Source organism: Taurulus bubalis (assembly GCF_910589615.1).
Source record: "Taurulus bubalis genome assembly, chromosome: 5".
Lineage (NCBI taxonomy): Eukaryota > Metazoa > Chordata > Actinopteri > Perciformes > Cottidae > Taurulus > Taurulus bubalis.
In genome coordinates this window covers 8,054,580-8,075,881 of record NC_136593.1, presented here as the reverse complement: position 1 = coordinate 8,075,881, position 21,302 = coordinate 8,054,580, and the positions used below count along the sequence as shown (strand labels likewise).

Here is a 21,302-nt window from a genome sequence, read left to right as displayed (position 1 = left end):
TTATTCGCCAGGCAACAAATTACCTATGCTAACTGATGTTTTTTGTTGTTGTAATTTGATACTTTAAATACAACTAAATGCCACTTTAAGTACCACTAAAAATATACATAACTGGGTCATCCATTATTAGAGTGCATAATCTTGTGGCCTTATATTGATCTCATGTGGTGCATTTTCCTAAATACAATTGTGCTTCATCAAATCACAGAAAACCTGGATTCCGGTATAGTTTACATTATGTCCCAATCCCAGTGATTTAATTTATTATGTGTTGGGTGTAAACATTGTTTTCCGAAGGTTTTCCGAAGGTTGTATACATCCCATCAATCTATACATCGTATAGATCGTATAGATCGTATATATATATATATATATATATATATATATATATATATATATATATATATATATATATATATATATATATATATATATATAAATAAAACACTGCAATCAGAGATGACTCCCAAAATTGTCAAGCACTTCTGGCCACAGCCCAATGATTTACAACACAAATGGTGTTTTCCTGGTGTTTTCCTGGTGCAACATAATTATATATATTATATACCATTTATATTAATTGTTTAGTTGTGTGCACTAATAAAGCCCACTTACACCATTGTCGCCTGAAGTGGCATCAAAGGTTACACTGTTATTTTGAAGGCCACTGCTTGTACTTCCGGTGTTGTTGTGGTTACTTCTAGCTAACTTGATGGAGCTGCTGCGGGCGCTGGAGTCACACAGGTCGCTCCTCCCCTCCCCGGTCAAAGATGACATCATCCGTAGTACAAGAACACTCCGTGCAACAGGAGGGATGGGTGTGGATCTCACCAGTATATCCCTCTGACAGCAATAAATAAATAAAAAATCACTTCATGAGTGAACAGACTTGCTGCAGGCTGCGTGGCGTGTCTTTCCTCAAATATATTCTGAACGGAATTATGGTCTGTCCTTTTTTTGATTGACAAAATAAAAAGCAATGGTTGAAAGTAGCTATGTATTCAAGGAGTGTAGTTCAGTGCAATTTTGCAGTTTTTCTACTAAACTTGTACGCCTCAACTCCACAATCTTTCAGAGGGAAATATTGGCAGATACTTTTGGACTCTACAGTCAGTTGCAGCTATTGTTCATGATGTACAATTACATATTTTACACACAAAGGCACTGCAGTGACCAATCAATGTATTGGTTAAAGGCCCTGCACACCCACACAGGTGTTTTCAGTTACTGCTGATTAGATGGGCGCTCAGGTTGAGGTTGATTGGAGCTTTTATCTCTTTTTACAGACCTGTAATCCATCAATTCTAAAGGGACTCTTTTATATGACTGTATATGTATACTGACCATGCATCGACTATTTTACCTTCTGTGTTGAATTTAACTGTAACTGAAACAAAATAAAATTTAGTAAGATATTCAAATAAAATACAAAATAAAGATTAATGGTAATTGTAGAGTTTTTTAATGTCTGGTCTTGAGTGGGTCCCTGTTTTGTTTCTTCCGTACACACTAACACGTCCTGAGAGGAGGCCTAATCAGGCAAAAGTGAAAACATCTGTGTGGCTCGACAATGGAGGCCTTGAAATTCTCCAAACAGTAAAAATGAGCTCCACCTCGACAGCAACATTAGAATGATGTTTCCATGTTAATGCAATAACAATAATCAACCAAATAATATAGAACAGCCGGGAAGACACTGGGGAAGGGTCCATTCTGCATATGTTGAGTGATTTTGCGGGGAATGCTTTAATCACAGTACATTTTCATATGGAAGACTTTTAGTTGTAGTGGAGTAATATTTCTTTATGGACCGGCCAGTTTGTGTCAAAATGAAGTTGCCACTTACTCATCTCGTCCTTCATATTTGGTTTAATTAAGGTTTAAATTGTGCTCATGCCACTAAACATGAACCTAAATGAAGAAGACACTTGTTTAATATTCTCGCATATACTCTTTTATTGTTTTTGATCGTTTCTATCATATATTTTCATATTTTATTTTTAATTCTGCCTAAATACCATGTAATAGGTTTGCTGTTATGCACCAGTCACCAAGTCAACTTCCTTGTATGTGCAAACTTTAAACCGTTTCTGATTCTAAAAAAAGAGTATTGTTCAAACAGTTTATGCATCCTTTTTGAAAACGTTGATGCCTCCTTAAATTTAATGTGAGAAAAATTCTGCTCTTAGGAAATAATTTATGGCTTTAAATAACTTAATACTAACTCACAATGACGTTAATGTCACAAGTCATTATTGTAAACAATGTAGTACCTGAACTTTCTTCTTCATCAAACTGTAATTATCAGTGACAGGATCTCTGAACTATTCTGACTCATTAGTTGGTCAGACCAAAGGTTCACTTCCTTTTGCGTAATGGACTGAGTAAATAAACAAGTTCAAAGCAAATGGGAAAAATCAGATTTATTTCAAAGCTGGTACACATTGTCCCTCTACCTCATATACTAGGACACACCATCTCTCTAAACACACACTTAATGGATAGAAACATAAAAATAAAACTTCTGATACTGCTTACAACCATGTTGTCTTCAAAAATAGATATGGTTAATCTAAATAACATAACATTAATGATAAAAAAAGAGGTATACGGTACATTTAAGGGCATACAATTATCTTCTACAAGGATCAACTTTAGTGCATCGGAGGGGAAAAACCCTTTATCTCTTAATAAGGCATACGTGTGAAGTTTATCACATCTTACTATACCGAGACGTTCACTGAGAACAGATTACTTTCTCCTCTGAGAGTAAAAAAACACACAAAAAACATGTAGTTAAATTAAACAAATGATAATTTTCCTTCATATCCTCTTTTACTGAACACAAGTGTAACCTTTTTTTTTAAAGTAAAGACAAAAATATAACAAATCGTTAGAAGCACATTCAATAGGAAGATATTACAAACCAACAGGCTAACACGGAGCATGTGCAGCAGTCCTCGAGTGCCAAGGTGTCGGCATTCATTCATCATTAACACAGGAAGTACGGCAATACAGACTCAACTGATTCTGTTCGAGTCCAGAGCTAAAAAAAAAGGCCCATTCCACTGTTTTTACTTCCTACATGCGTCGGTAATGTACAGACATGAATCAAATGTTTTTTGTTTTTTTTGTTTAACTTTTATGTTATTTCTTTTTTTTTCTTTTTTACAGATTTCCAACTTCATGCCTTAACAGCAATTCTTTGGTTTCCTCCCATTCTTTACTGCAATCCCATAAATTGAATATGAAATTGCGAGAGGCTTTTTTTTTCTCCTTCTTTTTCTTCTCTTTCTTTACAAAAGGGAGTCACATTCAGGGTATGACATGAGAATGAACAATCCATTCAAAGGATTGAAGAGCTTGAACATAAACAGGAAACAAAAATCCGACAAGGAGTTTAATTGTCTCTGGCGACCGTCACAAACAGCAGGTCTGGGAGGAAGAGTGTGACTTCTCTTATAATGTCACTGAAAATATTTTGTTACATGACTGAGAACAACCAAAATGACATGATCCTGGGTTGGGCTGAAGTCAAGCGGCTTGAGGTGGATGCAGCCCGGGTCGCTGAAGGTGCTGCTCAGACCCGAGTCTCTCCGATGACGAAGGTGCTTTTTTCTCTCGCCGCCCCGTTGGTCGAGGGTTTATGAAGCTCGGAGGGACCGTGGTAAGGGACCCTGAAGGCGTCGTCCCTGTCACAGCGGTCGTTGCGACATCGTATCATGTGTCTGCCTCCGGCCTCGCCAACGGGATGACAAACACAGTGATGTCATCGCCTGAGCCCAGTCTTTCGTTGGGTAGCCGCCAGCCGCGCTCTTTCAGCACGCCTCGTGACCTCATCAGAAGGTCCTGGGCTGCCAGAGTGTACCTGAGTAACAGGTACAGGGCAGAAAAAACCAGTAATTACAGTCGTGACATGCACTGTAATTTAAGAGGAGCACAAACACACACACACAATACAGATTCATATTCAATCACTTGAGTATATCAGGCAAAATGACAGTGCATTTCTGACTTAGTCAGTTTGGAAACATCTTATTTCCTCCCTATTTAGTATTTATAACCAGTATATACAAATATAATAAATATTGTGAGCAGATATAAGGCCTTATAAAGTGTTTTCGATGTCAACAACTTTAACGTCTCAATATATTACACAGTTGAAATCATATAAAACATTCAGCTAGAACAATTACATTACCAACAATCTTTAAAATGTCCTTAAATCTGCATAGATGTTTATAAATCACCCAGCTGAAGCTATAACTTTGACTATAGAGCTGCTCCACGTTCACATGAAGCACAACTCTTTGTCACCACCGAGTGGACGCACTGAGGACTACTTTACACAACTACTTTGCATCATGTTCTCACGGCACATGACGGAACGTATAACAGCCTAATGTAAAGGATTAAATGGCATACCTCATGGGATCAGAGGGGTCACAGCCAGACAAGTAAGCTGACACAGCATCTGCCGCCTCCCTGTCCGTTGTTACGTCCCATAATCCATCTGTGCCCATGACCAAGACGTCGTCTGGGCCGTGTTTGTTTTCATCCACGTTATAAACCTTCACCTGGGACAATACGACATATTACTGATACAGTTATATTCATCATGCTCTCAAGATTTATTACACTATTTTGCATGAAGAAGAATATTGTTGTTCTTGTGTGTTTCGTGCTGGAAGATAAACAGATGTATGCTGGCACGAAAAGGGCATAACCTCCTTTTACAGTATCAAAGCTGCTCAATCAGGTTTTTTTTTATATTAAGTTGAACCACTCATGTAGAGTGACTTACAACAAGCGAGTGATATAGTTGGATTAGATGAATTCAAGAAATAGAGGCCTGATCATATTCCTGTAATGCTGAGGTGAGAAGTGCTTGAAAAAGAAATGAGAAATAGAGTCTATCAAGAAGGGCGGAGAGTATTTTTAACTCCATAAAACAAACCTGAAAAGCTGTGAACAGTGGCAAGAAACTGAAAAAGGGTTGTGTGACTATTCCTGAGCCCTGTGCACAGTATACGCTTCAATACACGCAAGGAGGAATTTGATCATGAAAGCAAAGATATATTTAGATATTGCCAGGTCAGGGATTATTATGTGGTAAAAAAACAAAAAAAGGCATATTATCCCCTGATAGCTTCACAGTGAATGATGTTCTGGTTGGTTCATATAATCAGAACCATTCAAGGATTATCTCGGAACTTTATCAGGGCGTTCACATTTATTTTGACACACACAAGTGAGTATGAGCCAGCCCGATGACACAATATTCTCAGCGTTCATTTATTTTAGATTTTTTATATTTGATCATGGATTGATAACAGAATAAGTCATTATAAGATTATTGTAAGATCTCTACATTTTTACTGGATGCCGCCAAAAAAAGAACAACAACCAATGAATGTCAGTTTTAAACTGAATGGACTTAAATAATGTATAAAAATTGACATTTCTGAAATGGAACATCTGTCTTTATGTCATAATATTGAGAAGTAAGAAACATAAACCCCACTCCGTACCCATGCTTTGCCGATGTTCGTTTCTTCATTCCTATGTAAAACATCTTTAAATAAAAAAGGTGAAATGATGTTTGGTGGAGTAAACAAAATCTACGCCTGCAAGAACGGCAACAAAAGCACACGGCTTTGAGCAACAGCAGACAAAGCGAAGACAAAAGCTGCGATGAAGACGAATGGTGACAAGCGTTTATGACTCCAGACACTCACCTCGGGGACGCAGGAGAGGAAGGGCTTGATGTAGATGTTGGAGTTGTACACCTTCAGGTCATGATCTCCCAGCCCACGGGTCACTCCGATGGTCGCCATGACACGGGCCTGAGTATACCGACACACACACACACACACACACACACACACACACACACACACACACACACACACACACACACACACACACACACACAATAATGTAGGTTATTGGATTCGGGATACGATTCAGTTCTAAGAAAATCCATTCATGAGGGATTATCAAGTGAAGACCATGTTCCCTCAGACAATAATGAAAATGTTGAGCAGGTCTCATTTTTACCCGGGCGAACAAAAAATAATTCGCCAAATCAATTGTAGATGTAAAAATGCATTTTTACATCATTTAATTAATCTGCACAGAGAGACTAAAAGACCACACAATAATGTATCAGCTGTAGAGAATGTGTATATTGAGCACCATGCATTTGTGTTTTCCCTGTTTCTTACCTTTTTACCCTCTCCATATATCAGGGGGAATTTCAGATCATCTTCAACAATCAGCTTATAAGCCCTAAAACGAAAACAATCAACAGATCGAAGACGTAAGTTACTGAAACACTGTTTGGAATATTATTCATTTTGATAACCAATGAATTGTTCAAAGGAACAGTGTGTAGCATTTAGGCGGATCCATTGGCAGAAATGGAATATAATATTAATAAGTAGGTTTTCTTTAATGTTTAATCATTGTGTTTGCATTACCTAGAATGAGACATTTATATCTACATACAGCTCCCATGTTTCTACAGTAGCTCAGAATGGACAAACCAATCACTGGTTCTAGATAGGCCCATTTGCTTTTTTACATGTTAACCCTGGCCACCACACTTTTTTTTTTTACCGATTCAAGTTTTTCAAATATGAACGTTTTCTGCTTTTCTCTGTTATTTGTATCATTGTCACATTCATATGTGAACAAGCCAACTTGAGCTGTGATGTAAAATCAATAATTGTCAGATTAATCGATAATTAAAAATCATTGTTAGTTGCTGCCTTTGATTGAGAGTAAAATGTTCATGAGAAGTGATTAACTGTCAGACGCGTGATTAAAAAGGATCTCCGGGTTTACCAGCCAGTCATGGTGTGGTCTCTGTAGAGCATCTTTTTGCCCAGCTCGCTGTGCTGGATCCTGCGAGGGAACTCAATGTGAGTGAACTCATTCCCCAGGAGCTCTGGCCTCAGGAAGCCCTGGAGTGACACACAGAACGGGGCAGGTCGTGTCAAACTACAGAATGAAATGCTTTGCTGAAACGTAAATGTCTGTCACAACTCTGAAGAGAAGCTACAACATTGCATGTGCAACATACACCTGTTGTATGCTGTTTACCGAAACAGCTCCCTGTTTTAGCATCAACCACCCACTTTGTGACTCAGAACTAAAACCCATGAACATCAGATTGTTTCAGTGAGACAGGATGTCCTGCCTCGTCTCCAGGTCGCCTGATTATCACGCTCAACTTTTCTGTTAATAGAACCTCATTTGACTGTAAAGATCAACTATTCATATTTATATATACTCCTCTTACAGCTTGCTATGTATTTACCAGATTATGAAATCCCCTCGAACAGGTTCTATGCGGTTAGTTTATTTGTCGGTTGTTGGTAAAATACTTGTATTTTAAACATAGAAGATAGAAGATTACCAGATACTGTAGCCGCTGTCTCTCGGACTCCGGCGTGAATTCATTCGTCATCGGAATAACTTCATTATTTCGTATGATTATGGCCCTGCAGGGAGATTGAAGAAGGGGGGGGGCGCAGAAGTGAGAAGGTTCAAACAGACAAAAAAAATATTTTCCTTTCTTTTCTCACACTAGTAGATTGGTAAGAAAGAGTGGTTGGAGAAGGCTTAATTATGCTGCAGTATGCAAAGTGAACCCCAGGGGGCTCAAGAAGCTACTATACCTGAGAGGATCTCCCACATAAAGCTCCATACAGTATAACGTGGAGAGTAAACACAGATTCACATAGATTTCATCCTGTGGTCTTTCAGTTCTCTTACCTGCTATCTCCAGCATTGGCTACGTAGAGTTTCCCCATTAAATGAATGGCAGCTAAGGCACAACATCCACCAGAGATGGCATATGATGTTTTCTCCTTCTCAATGAGGTCATCCTGAAATAAGAAGAGAAAAAAAACCTCTCAGGTTAACAAGCTTACTTTGCCTCTCATCGCCCTGAATCGCTCATTATTTTCTCCATAAATATTTATCTTCAAAACAAAACAGCAGTGTTGCTGAAGAGGAGAGAAACAAGGAGGCTTCGTGAATACATCACATAGGCTGTGGGTTATTATCAATATCCTCTAAACCAGAGAAGAGTCACTTTTAGTTTCCTGACTGCGTGAGGCAGAGCTGATTTGGTTTACTTCAACGTAAGTAAACCAGTCAGTTTACTTCATGTTTAGGTTAAAACAATGGCTGTCTAAGTGTTATTACATCATAATTTCACCCTATTAGACATTTGTGTGGATTTGTCATGATTAGCTGAGATATCACAAAAACGGGACAGACATGAGGTCACAGCGATCTTGACCTTTGACATAACAAATCGGAGTTCAGGTGGAAGTTTGTGCCAATCTTGAAGAAATTCCCTCCAGACGTTTAGAAAACCCCCCAAAAAACAATGCTTCCATCCTTGGCCGTCGCCAGCGTGAAAACTTCAGTATGCAGCCATTTTAGCAGCTCTTCGCCCTTGGATACGGCAGTGCTTCGAGTGAAATGCTAACATTAGCATGCTAATATGCTCACAATGACAACGCTAACCAGGTGTTTAGCACGTTGAACGATAACCATGTTCACCACCTGATATTAGCTCGTTAGCATGCTGACAGCTTCAAATTAGTACAAACACAAAGAACAGCTGTGGCCGATCATCATGACAAAGTGAAATTTGAACCCGATGATGGCACTCGATGAAGATTTAAGGGATCACCAACATGATTACAAATCATTCCGGGGGGAACATGATTGTCTGTAGCGAAGTTCATGGCCATCGATCCAATAGTTGAGATGTTTTGGCCCGGATCAAAGTCTTGGACCACCAAACAGACCAACATTATCTTCACTTGAGCTACTAGCATAAAATCCTAACAGAATAGCTAAGCTGGTAGACCCACAGTGTTTTCTGAGACTTCAAGGTAGAAGTTGCTGTTTGAAGATACACATGTGTACAAATACCTCATGCAGCTTGACATATGCAACGATCTGTTTCTCACAGAGCTTGTTAGCGGTCATCTGCTCACCATCTGTGTGAAGGCCGTCTCTATGACTCCCATCACCAGGCTCTCCAAACTGACAACCTTCTCCATGTGAAAGCGCACAGAGGAGTCGGTGACAGCGTCGGGGTCATCCGTGTCCTGCGCGGCCCCCTTCTTCGAGTCCGCCTGGTACGGGCTGCCGTTCTTGGCGAGGCAGATAGGAGGCGCGCTGGTGGGGTTCTCCAGCAGGTGACAGATTTCTCCCAAACGGTCTCTGATGAGGCGGTGGAGAAGCTTGGAGGCCATGATGGCGGCTCCGGAACCTGCGTGTCCATCAAACACGCCCCAAAAGTGGAGAGGGATTCCTGTACCATCCTGAAAAATGTATATAAGAGCATAAAAACATTTCAAATAAACGTAGTAAAAATAGTAGTAGTAATATAAAAAAAAAAAAGGAAAAATGCCGATGGTAACAATTTAAAAACCTCCCATGAGATTACAACTCTGAGCAGAAGGCACAGATTTGTGAGTGTTTACAAGCTCTGGGGTCTGCAGCTGGTAACATTTTAATGCTAAGCAATATGCTTCTCTCAGTTCAGGTCCCTGCAGCAAATCTAGATTATAATATTATTTGAAAGCTAGCAGGACATCAAAATTGTGTTGCTCTGCTTTCCATGATCTATATGGCAAAAACAATATTGAACAGTAGTGTGCAAAAGAACAAACAAGAAAATAATATTAACCTCCAGTGAAAATGGATTGTTCTGATATTAGTCCTCACAACACAAGAGATGGAGGGCCGACAGGACAAAACCCATCGCAGGGCTTTTGCTGATACACGATGATGCAATGGGCGACGGAGAGGCGAGCCACCTTTGTGTTTGGGAACATGTTTACAGGCCCAGTTGGCCGGACTCACTAACTAACACACGAACAGGCACTAGGCATCTGCTCACTGCTCTGGTGTTACACTCAAGTGGGGGAGGGGGGCAACGAGAGATGACGCAATTTATTTACACCAAATGGAGGACGAGAATGTGTTTGTCGGTTTGGGTGTATGTGTGTGTGTGTCGTGTGTGTGTGTGTGTGTGTGTGTACAGGCGTAATAGGTCTCAAACTGATATATTGACCTGAACATTAATTGTGTTTAGAAAGATTACAGGACTACAATCAATGATAAACTAGTCTTTGGCATGTGCTTTATGGACCCCGTCACAGTTCTTATGAAACACCAGCTCAACAGGGCAAACCTGTCGTGTCTGTGTGTGTCCATGTGTGTGTGCACATTTGGATTGTTTTATTATGTCAAGGAAATGAATCACTGAGACAGGATTCCTGCACTATCCAGATTTTAGAGAATAAAAAACCTCAATGTTCAGCCAGATCTGGCACGTTAAACCTGCAATTGCATATTGACATATTGGCATGGCTAACATGTTAGCGATCAGTTGCCTACAGATATAGGAGCAACATTAGCATCAATTTGGAGTCGTGTTTGTGGCCACCTGAGGGGGATGCTTTGCTTCGTAATGAAGAGATTTATCAGAGTCATTTGGATGATGGTAAACATGTGAAAAGATTAGAGGTCCCACAGGGACTGGAGGTGAATCCATCAATACCAAACAGGATAAGAAGACACACTGGGTATCAGATAACTACAATGCACACAATGACCATGTTTTAATATCAATATACTGCTCACTGTAAACGCAAGAATCACACACACACACACACACACCTTCGAACACTGACGTCAGATTCAAATCACTATCACTAGTTGTTTATTGGACCAGGCAGCCTTCAGATAAACATTTGTTCGGATGTTCAGGGAGTTTGCCCTCTTTGCTCACCCCGTTGTCCTCCAGCATAGACGAGTTACGATGTTTGCCACTCGGCTTCTTCACGAACACCTTCTCACAAGAGGCCTGGTCCTCGTTCAGCATGCTCTTCCCCGCATTGATCACCCTGATGGAGAGAGAGGCGAGGAAGAAAGGTGAGCCTGGAGCCAGGTGATTTATAGTGTTTGCTACCTCTAACCACATGGAAATATAACCACAGCCTGAAATATGGGGGAAGTGGAAGAGTGAGGAAAAAAAGTGGAACAGGATGCTTTCATGTCCCAGAGGGAACTTGCAGGAGGGATTAAGTGTTTTTATTATGAGCTGTGGAGGATAATAGCTTGAGAGTAATGCACAGGTTCATACTGCAGCAGCGTTCCCCGGAGGAACCAGTGCAGACCACTGGTGCAGACCAAACAATCTCATCAACTTAGTTTGATCATACCAGGGTTGTTTTATGTTCTAGCTCGACAAATAGTGTACACACCGTTTTAGATTTCTGGATGTATTTTTCCAACCATTGGTGTCCATTCATTTCAATACATTATGAAAATCAATTAGCAGGTTCTTGACATTTAATGAGTTGTGTAATCCATCATGGATTAAAGGGATAGAGTATCAATTGTTAATAATTCTGCACCATAAACCTGCATTTACATTTTTTATATATTTTTCTCCTCTTGGGGGCAGCACAGAGTGTAGTCGGGTAATAATTCTCTGTTTTTGTAACTACAAGTGACCCCTTTCACATTTATAGTAATTTCAGTAATTGGTCATGTATCATTATTGATAAGCGCAGCTTTAACTGCATTACAACACAAGGACACGCTCTCAGCACCGTCGACGAATAGCATATTTAGGAACTGATTTTCATATTTTATTGAAGTTACTTTATTTGTAAAGGCTTCCTGGAAACAGTGGAATAAATACAAAATCTAAAACAACCATTTTGCAAAATGGTTAGCTGTGTATAACATTTGCAATCTGTAATAAATGTACTAAAAAATACAAACAAATACAAATTCATTGGCATGGTCCTTTAAGATGCCACATTAGGCTGCAGTATGGCTCTTATGCTGGCATATTATGCAACATTTTCAGTTTCAATTATTGATAAATGTCACATTAGCTGCATAATGTCTATATTGCGCAATTCTACTAATTCAAGTATTGTCATAAAGATTCTCTCGGAAACTTCTGCAGAGGGCGGATTAGTAATTTATCAGTTGCTGCTGGGATCATCAAGAGGTAGAGAGCAAAAATAAAACGAAGACGAGCAGTGAGAGAGAAAGAGAAAAAACTGGACCGTCGAACAAAGGAGACGAGAGAAATCCAGAGTAAAAATCTCATCAAAATAAGACCTTTGACCTCTGGCTTTGCAAATAGTTCAGCTGATTACAATCTCTGCAGAAAATGTCTGGCTAGAAGCTCTGATATCAGAGAGCAGCAGAAATGAGGCAAAAAAAGGCAACTGCTGCCCAAATCTGGATTATAAAAAGCTCTTTCAGTGTCTAATCAGTTGAGAGCAGGAGAGAGGCCCCACTGTGTCCTTCCTGCACTGCGCTACATGCATGGGGACCAATGACAGGCGAGGAATTTAAAGTCGCCTGATTGTCATCTTAACTTTCCACCAAGGCCAAAAGTTATCGCAAATCATGTAGAATATGCTTTTTTATTTGCTGTTATTGAATGCTTCAGCCATTGGAGGCTGACAGTATGTTAAAAATGCCCACTATAAAACATGTATACACTGTTTTGTCTTCTAATGTTACTTTTCTTTTAGATTATTTCACATTGTGTAATTTTAAATATATACAAATATATTTTAAATAAAGTTAATGTTGAATAAAATAACTTGTTTTTCCTTGTTGCAACACATACAAAAAAATTAGAAAATCCTAAATTGAACCACGAATCACATCACATGTTTTGAAAAGAGACTGTATACTAAAGTAAATGTCTTCTTTCTACATTTCTGCAGAGTAATGACGTTTCACCTCTCCCACAGTAAAGAATCAGCTAATTATTTTCTGTCAGAGCAGTCACATGCGCTCAATGAGCTATAATTGAACATAATGTCGGTGGCGTGAGAGGATGTGACTCTAAAGCAGGAGCTCGATCCTTCCTATAATGTGACCTAACTCTTTCGCATATCTGTGTTTCGGTCATATGTTTTCACAACTGGTGACTGAAAACCGATTTTGGTCGTGTTCGCTAAAACTATATTTGAACCCTCCCACTGAACAGTATATCATGTCAGGAAAGTAACAAAAGAGGAAGTTGAGAGTTCCAGTGAATTCTGTAATTGCGGCTGTCTGGACCTTTTAACGTCATAAATATGATGAAAATGCCCGTGCTGTTAATAGATACAATGTATCACGCTGAAACCGAAAGAATGCTTTTGTTGCTACATGTAAAGCTGTGGCTAAGAAATGTTGCAATTATCACCTGATCTCTTGAGAACATCTGCAACTCAGGAAAGACTGACGGGGAGGTTTTGTGGTTCGAGCAGAGGCAGATCAGTGGTGCATATTTGCCCATTTAAACTTTCTGAAACATGGATGTAACTCTCGTACCTGTGCAGTGTGTTTGTCTGTGTCGCATTTGTTCATGATGCTTTTTCTATAGCCTGTGGTTAAAGTAGACTTTTCAAACTGTGGGTGTGCACCAAGCCCCTCATGCTCACAACACTCAGTGAATGTGAAAAAGATGAAACCCCGTGGGCTGCTGAACTATGCTACATCAGGCGGAGGTGAGCAGCTAAACAAACACGGCGTGTCTGTACAAAGTCTTCATCCGTAAGCATGAAATAATTCGTCAGGTCATATTCTGAATTCCTTTTCAGGGAGAGGAAGTGGCTCATCATGTTTGCAAGAACACGGCACAATGCTGAAGTGACACCTGAAAGGTGAGACAGAAACCAAGGCTTTATTCCTATACTTTCCTTTACTTATCACTTATATTGGGTTCAATTAAAAAAAATAAAGCAATCAGTCACGTACTAAATCCTACAGTGACATATTGTTGACTACTTGGAGGCAGCAGAAACAAGTTGTGACCACAATTTACACAACCAAGAGTTATGGAACAACATTATCATCATTTTGATTTGTGTTTCTGGTCACCTGATTCAATATTCTCTCTGTTTTAGCTCCGTGTTTGGTCTCTACCAACTCCTGAGGGAAACACTTTGCTCTTCAGCCGCTAAATGGTCCACGATGTTCACCAGCTACTTGCTGACCTTGTCTGCTGTTTGGTGCTGAGCAGGTAGTGTACAATGGGTTTATAGAGCTCTTCAACTGAAAGCAGCTGCCGGAGAGCAGTGGGAGTTGTGGTCGGACAACTAAACAATGAGCTGAAATTCTTTATAAACTCTGTAAAGCTGAGAGAAGGTTTTCTGTTCACAACGCCTCTTACATTACACTTTATTCTCACCTTGTCCTTTGACACATGGGTATTATAAAACCTACTGATTATAGCCTCTAACAAAAGAGGTACTGCACATTCAATGGAAAGTGTGACAGTCTGCCGTTTCCTTAAGTTTGCTTGTTCACTTCAGGATCACAGAGAGCTTTGACGGATTTTTCTCCTGTACTGCTGTGCTCGACTCCCATCTGTTTATTCATGCATTATTAAAAATATCACGTAGAGTTATTGTCTTGTCATTATGTTGTCATCTAAACTTTCTGCCAAGCAAAAATGTCGCACCAAATATAGAGCTTACGTTTCTTGTTTGCTGTTATTGGTTAGGCTGAACAATGGCGACCATAAACCTCTTAAATGTTTTATCTTCTGATGTTTCTCTTCTCAAAGAGGATTTCACATTGTGACACTTGGAATAAATATATTCTAAGTTAATACTGTTGAATAAAACGTCACATGGAAAGACCAGCTTGTTCTGCCTTGTCAAAATAAATTTTTTTATATAATAAGATGAAAATCCTGATGTAACCATAAGTCACTTCAACATGAAGCGATTCTGTTAAGGACTCATCCGTCCTCTAATATCTGCTTATTCACATCAGGATCACAGGGAGCATTGAGTGATTTTTCTCCTGGACTTTTGTGCTCGCGTCACATCAGCTTATTCATGCATTATAAAAAAATCCCATAGAGTTATCACATCATTGACAATAATAAAGTATGCTGTCATACAGCAGGCAATATATACAGTAGGAGTTATTCATATCTGTTCCCATTTGTATCCGAGTTTATAATATCCGTGAAAACATTTCCACAGTGAGTCTCTGCCTCCTCACACTCTCTTTCATGATGTCACTGCCTGGAAGTTGGCCTCCATATCAAATTGTATTAAATAGCCATTCGACAAATGCACTTTGAGTTAAGTGCACTCACATGTTGATGCTGATACAATGTTGTACAGCAGAATGCAGTCAATTAGACTCAATACATCGAGCCTTCTAATCCTGCGTGCTGCGTAAACTGCAGACAGATTCTAGCTGGACAAATTAAATTAGTGTGTGTATGTGTGTGTGTGTGTGTGTGTGTGTGTGTGTGTGTGTGTGTGTGTCTTCGTCTGACGTCTGAGACAACAGGAAGCTTTCACTGCTATAATCTTGTGCGACACACGGTTCATCAGGACCAAATCAACAACAACAAAAACTACTGAAATCAGTGACCGTGAATCCTCATTACCATCAATGGCAATAACTGAGTGATATCAAAGTGGAGAAGTCGCAGAGAGTCTGAATGGAAGCCAGTGGTGTGGCCTCCAGCTGGACCGCGTCCACCTCAACAGTTCGGCCTTCATTGTTCTTCAAGGGGAGTAAACAGCACCGGGCAAAAGGGATGACGCTGATAGAGGCTCCGATAGATAAATCTTGCTCTGCGAAGGTTTACATTTTTAGCCAGATGGATCTCCAGTGATGCAGTGTTTCAATCAGCCAATGCACATCAGAGTTTATTTAACACCAGCAGTCTTATCAGAGCCATTTCAGCTGTGTGAGTAAATGAGTAACTTCTTCAATCAATCCCAAATAAACACACATCCGTATGTTCCTCTAGGTGTACAACCTTTACAACCCAATTACAAAAGTGATTTGGCATTAATGCTGCACTTTAGAGAGTGGACATAGTTTAAATTACTTTATGGTTGTTTTATGACAGTGTTGTCTGCTCACACTTTCTTAATTTACCACTGACGGTTGGGGACCTTTTTTTAATTCCTTTTTCCCAGCCCTGACAGCTGATGCATGAGCAGATCAGCCGATTACTCTGTGTTGTAAACAGCGCTGCTAATGCCGCTGATTACAGTTTCAGCGACTTCCATCAAAGTCATTTGCAGCAGACTGCAGATGACGGTGCACATTCCCCCCACACCACACCACCTCCCTTTATGCATTACCAGCACCCTCGGATGACCTCCCTCGTTCAGTCTTCTGAGACGCTTGTCGCCACAAATCTCGTCCCCGTCCCTTTGAGACTCTCTGCGTGAGTCAGCCTTTTTTTTGTTTTGTTTCCACACTGGGTGCAGCAGGACAGGAAGGAGGGTGGTGTAGCCCGCATACTGTACTATAGGACTGGAGTTGGTCACCTGCACAGCAAATCTTGGCCAATAGTGTGAATGAGATGGTGCTGCTTTGTTTCTACCTGTGAGAGCACTGCAGGTGTATTAGAGTATGCAGTAAAGCCAAGGGCATCAGCAGCTCTGCATCCACACTCATCAAAAAAACATGAATGGTCATAGGAGAATGGTCATTTTCTTTTTTTTCTTTTAAAGTAGCCTGCTAAACAAACACAGACTCAACGGCTTTTTGTGGATGTAAAAGGGAAATAACCTCTGAGAAATTGATCTCTCAAAGTGGTTATATGCTTTTTTTTTTTGGTAAGGTAACAAAATGGTCATGGAAAAACAGAAAGGCTGGTTGGTAACATAGACGTTTCCTGCTTTCACTTGTGTATCACTTCCAGCACATCTCTTTGCATTAACTACAGGAGGAGCCTGTGTTCCAATGCCTGAGTCTTGATGTGGAGCGTTTTGACTAATTACACTGTCCTCCAAATATCATTTACAGCAGCTCGGAAGTGTACAACAACAAAAAGGCCACACTGGCTGGCCATCGTTTGGCTGCTGCAGTGCTCTCAGCTGCTGAGGCTGCAGCAGCACAGGCCTGACACTCAACAGGAGACTAATAAAACGTCATATTTTGGTGATGGTAATACAAAAAAAAAAAAATCGTCAATGAACGCCACTTACTCTGCGTATCCCGTCCGCCAGGAAAGCCTGCTGTCTCTCTTCAACGTGAGCACCGGCCGTGACGCGTGCTCGGTGGAGTACTGCATGAGCTCCGGGGTGAGGTCCAAGAAATCCGGCCGGCCGTAGGGGAAGCGCGGCGGCAGGCTGTCCGGTCCGCCGGGCTGGCCGCCACCTGAGTGATGGTTGTGGTGGTGGTGGTGGTGGTGTCCGTGCGGCATCATCCCTCCCACCAGAGTGGACATCGCGTTTTTTACTTTGCTGATCATCCTCGGCACCGACTGCTGAGAAAAAGATCCGGACGGGGAATGAAACGCGATGTTACGAGAGAGAGAAAACCCCAAAACAATACACAGCCAGCGACGAGGATCATTTCAGGAAGCGGTTTTTTTGTTTTGTGTTGGTTCCTCTCCTCGGCCCCATGTGACAGCTTTCAGACAGGCAGACTCGATGTTTTCCTCATTCACACAGAATAAAGCTCTCACTGGCTGTGCGCAGGCTGTAATCCGGTAGATACCTCAACTCAGAAGACTGGGCTTCACAGAGATATGCAGCCAGCCCTGAACGCATCACACACATCCGAAATAAAAACCAAACTGCGACAGGGAATAATGATAGGCTGCTTCATTCACGAGGATTACCAGATCTGCAATGTGAAAGCCAGCACATTTAGGACGCTATGCCATGACATATGTTGCCTAATTATGACCATTCATGTGGACAGCTGTTAAATGAAACTCAACTTGTTAACACAAAAGACAGAAAGTCATGTTGTGAACATCCAAAAGGGATTATTTTTTTTTTTAACTATTATTAAAGCTAACTAACTATTTAAATAATGACTTATAGATCAGTTAAAAAGGCACTGGTTAACAAATGATTGATAAAGGTTCATGAGTGTCACTTTCCATCAACTCTCCTACAATAAGTTAGGAAGGCCACAGTTCATTTACATTTGCTCAAGTACTATACACAAGTACAATTTGTATTTCATTGTACATTTTACTTCATTATATTAACACTCAATGGCCACTCAATGGCCACTTCATTTGTTACAAGTTAATATAATCCAACACAAATGATTTTCCTCTTTTATAAATATTATTCAGGATCTATGTCTATGAAGGACGTCCTCCTAAAGAAGTACTGCACATTCTCCTGGAGACAAACTGATAACACGATGACAGATCTTTCAAACAGGGTTTCTGGTTTAGGGAGGATTCTTAGGGAGGATTCTCAGAAACAGGACATTATGAGTGGATACATGATTTCAGAACATGTTATCTTCCCATTGATTATAACTAATCGCTTGTTGCTCTGTTGTACTGCAGTTAGCTCATAGAAAAGGCCCTGGAGCTGGAGTTTGGCATCGGAAAGAGTCCTTGTTTCGAATGAGGAGCACTAATGGTCCTTTAAGAGCAGCTGTGTTACATAATCACTTTTAGCAAAGGTCACAGTCCATCTTTCAGCCGACAGCACAATTCCCGAAGCTGATATGTGCTTTATATGCATATGTATTGACCGTTAGCAGATAAACAAAACACCCGTCGCCCCCATTCCTACTTATTCCAGCTGTCAACACTGCTCTTTCATTTGTGATATTCGTGCCTTTGTTACTGTTTAACAAACACAATCAGAGTTTTTTTTTACTGAGTATAAAAAAAGTTTATTATAAAAGACACAAATTGAGTCTGCATTGGGACTCAAGTATTTGGTCATTCATTGTAATTCTATATTTGGATAGAATTAGTAAAAGCAGAACGGTGTGTCTTTGCTTACTGTGTGTTTGTGTACTTGTATATTTTGTTATAATAGTGGAACATAACTGAGTGTGTTTACTCAATAGTACAAGTAAGTATTTGCACTTATTTCTACTATATATTTTTACTCAACTACATTTACTCAAGTACTTTGATACTAAGCTACTTGTACTTTACTTGAGTTTTCCCACTTCATTTTACTTTCTACTGTTGGTGACTGCTGCATTTATAGTCACATTACACATTAAGATTTTACATACCACATTTAGGATGAATTTATGAAATATAATGTTTTGGGACAGATTAAACCACCCAAAAGTATACAAACAACTGAACCAACTACAACAATAAAGTGCAATAGTAAAAGTCTCAGAGACCATTTTTCGGCATTAAGTAATACTTAAAGTATCTTGCTAATAGTACTTGATCGTCCTTTTCCTTTCTTGGAGTTATGGAGTATTTTCACAGTGTGCTACATTTGTGATTGTACATACAAAACAATGTTTTGAGCTTATAAAATATGATGCATTGTTATTGATAACATTATCAACAGTCATAAACTTAATTAAGCAGTCATTTAAGAAGTAGCATTAGTACTTTAACCTTGGTAAAAGCTCTCCACACAGAGTTTTCTCTGCTTTATCCTCATGAAACAAAGGGGAGTGAAGAGACCACAGTCAGGGTGTTGATGTTAATGCAGCGCTGTGGTTGTGTGTGTTGTTAGTTTATAGATGTTTGCACCGGCATGTGTTCTCCAGAAGATGGAGCTAAAATATTGCAGGATGAGAAGCAATTTAAAAACAATGGCCATTACGATGCTGCAGGAGAGGCTCATATGAAACACTTATCATGTCAGTTGACCTTTTTAACAGACTTTTTTTTTTAAATATCTTGCTCGTTAAAAGAGGCACAATGTAATATATGGCTCAGAAGATATGTTAACACATCTCTTTTATGTTTATCACCTTTTTAAAATATAATAACCACTGTTTCATTGCTCAAGACTCTACATGCTGACAAGTGATGAAAGGAAATACAATTATATATTATATTTACAATAAAGGATGGAGGAAAACGTTTACTTCCCCTCTCAAAGATGAAGTACTCTCAACATGCAGGAGCGGTGGATGAAGATCTAATCTCTCTTCTGATGAATGACCCTCTGCTTCTCTGTCAGAGGCTGCTGAGGCCGAATCCAAGGGAAACAGTGAAATGATGGTATAATTTGTTTCCACGATACGAGGGCCGGATCTCTGTAAGGAGGTCAGCAAGTCATGCGATAAGTAGATCATCAGGCGAGAAAAACAAGACAAAAGAAAAAGAACAACTCTGGAGTTCATATTTCACTGTGTGGTACTGCAGTCGGATCTACATTACAAAAATATTCATTTTAATAAGGTTTTCATTTTGAATTATATCTTGTTTTGAATGTGGTGCCAGCTCTCATCAAAGAAACAGATATATATATATATATATATATATATATATATATATATATATATATATATATATATATATATATATATATATATATATACACAATCATATGAAAGATGAAAGGGCAAATACACATCAACCTGAACCACATACAGCATCAGAAGACAGTTACTGAGGGAAAGACAACCGCTAAAGTTACTGCTGCTTAAAATAGAATAAATTAATGTATATAAAAGGGCCGGGAAACACGTTTTCTTGTGATTGGATTTTACATGAACACGCTATTTTCTGTCAAAGTAAGAACAGTACTTGTTATTTCACAGGAGAAAGGTATGTTTGTTTGATGTGGACAGGACGCTCTTGGATTAAAACCCCACTATATATATATATATATATATATATAGTCAAGTATTGTACTTGATGACTCTTTTGAGGTACAATACTGAAGTATTTAAATTTTCTTTGACAGTTTACTATTCTTTTCAGATTAAGATTTTACATAAAACAGTTTATACAGCAAGTACAAAACAATGTATTTGTACATATTAAACCAATGGTTCCCATCCTTTTTAGCCTGTGACCCCTTACAAAGAGCCACTGTCTGGTTGGGGCCCTTGAAGGTCCCAGCATGAGCTCATTAGAACTGCTTGTCGAACGGTCAACAAGCTTCAGGAACCTCCTCCTCCCAAACGTTTCTGATGTCAAGGAAGGAGGAGCTGTAACTTTCCAAAACCGACACTCTGGCATTCACTTCACACCGTGAGCGGCCGGCTGTGCGCAGGTGAGAAAGTAACCAGCAGTTGAACTTCTCTCTCCAGCTTTACTTTGTCATTCTTTACACATCCATTCCTGTCTCTTTCCCTGTGTACAACTTAGTGCAACAGTGAATCATAGGTGGACTCAGGCTGTCTGGAGTGGATTAGTATTTTTTTTTTTTAAAAGGGCTGCGTGCTGGTGCTTCACTACCAACTTTCTTTCTAGCACATAGGGCAGCCTGTATTGAACTTCATCACATTTTCTCCACTGTAGGACATCGAGGGCTACTGACCTCTAGGTTGGGAATCAACTTAACTAC

At 39.8% G+C, this 21,302-nt stretch overlaps 1 protein-coding gene across 1 annotated transcript; it reads right to left on the bottom strand.

Annotated features, from left to right (window-relative positions):
- Nucleotides 1–2,439: 2,439 nt before the first annotated feature.
- On the bottom strand, nt 2,440–17,299 carry ppm1j (protein phosphatase, Mg2+/Mn2+ dependent, 1J; the record flags this gene model as incomplete). Its single annotated transcript, XM_079218487.1, has 10 exons — nt 2,440–3,868; nt 4,426–4,577; nt 5,739–5,846; nt 6,228–6,291; nt 6,850–6,968; nt 7,424–7,508; nt 7,783–7,895; nt 9,024–9,353; nt 10,829–10,943; nt 17,034–17,299. 10 exons carry the CDS (start codon nt 17,297–17,299, stop codon nt 3,721–3,723), a joined length of 1,500 nt encoding a protein of 499 aa, XP_079074613.1. The 3' UTR covers nt 2,440–3,720.
- Nucleotides 17,300–21,302: the final 4,003 nt, after the last annotated feature.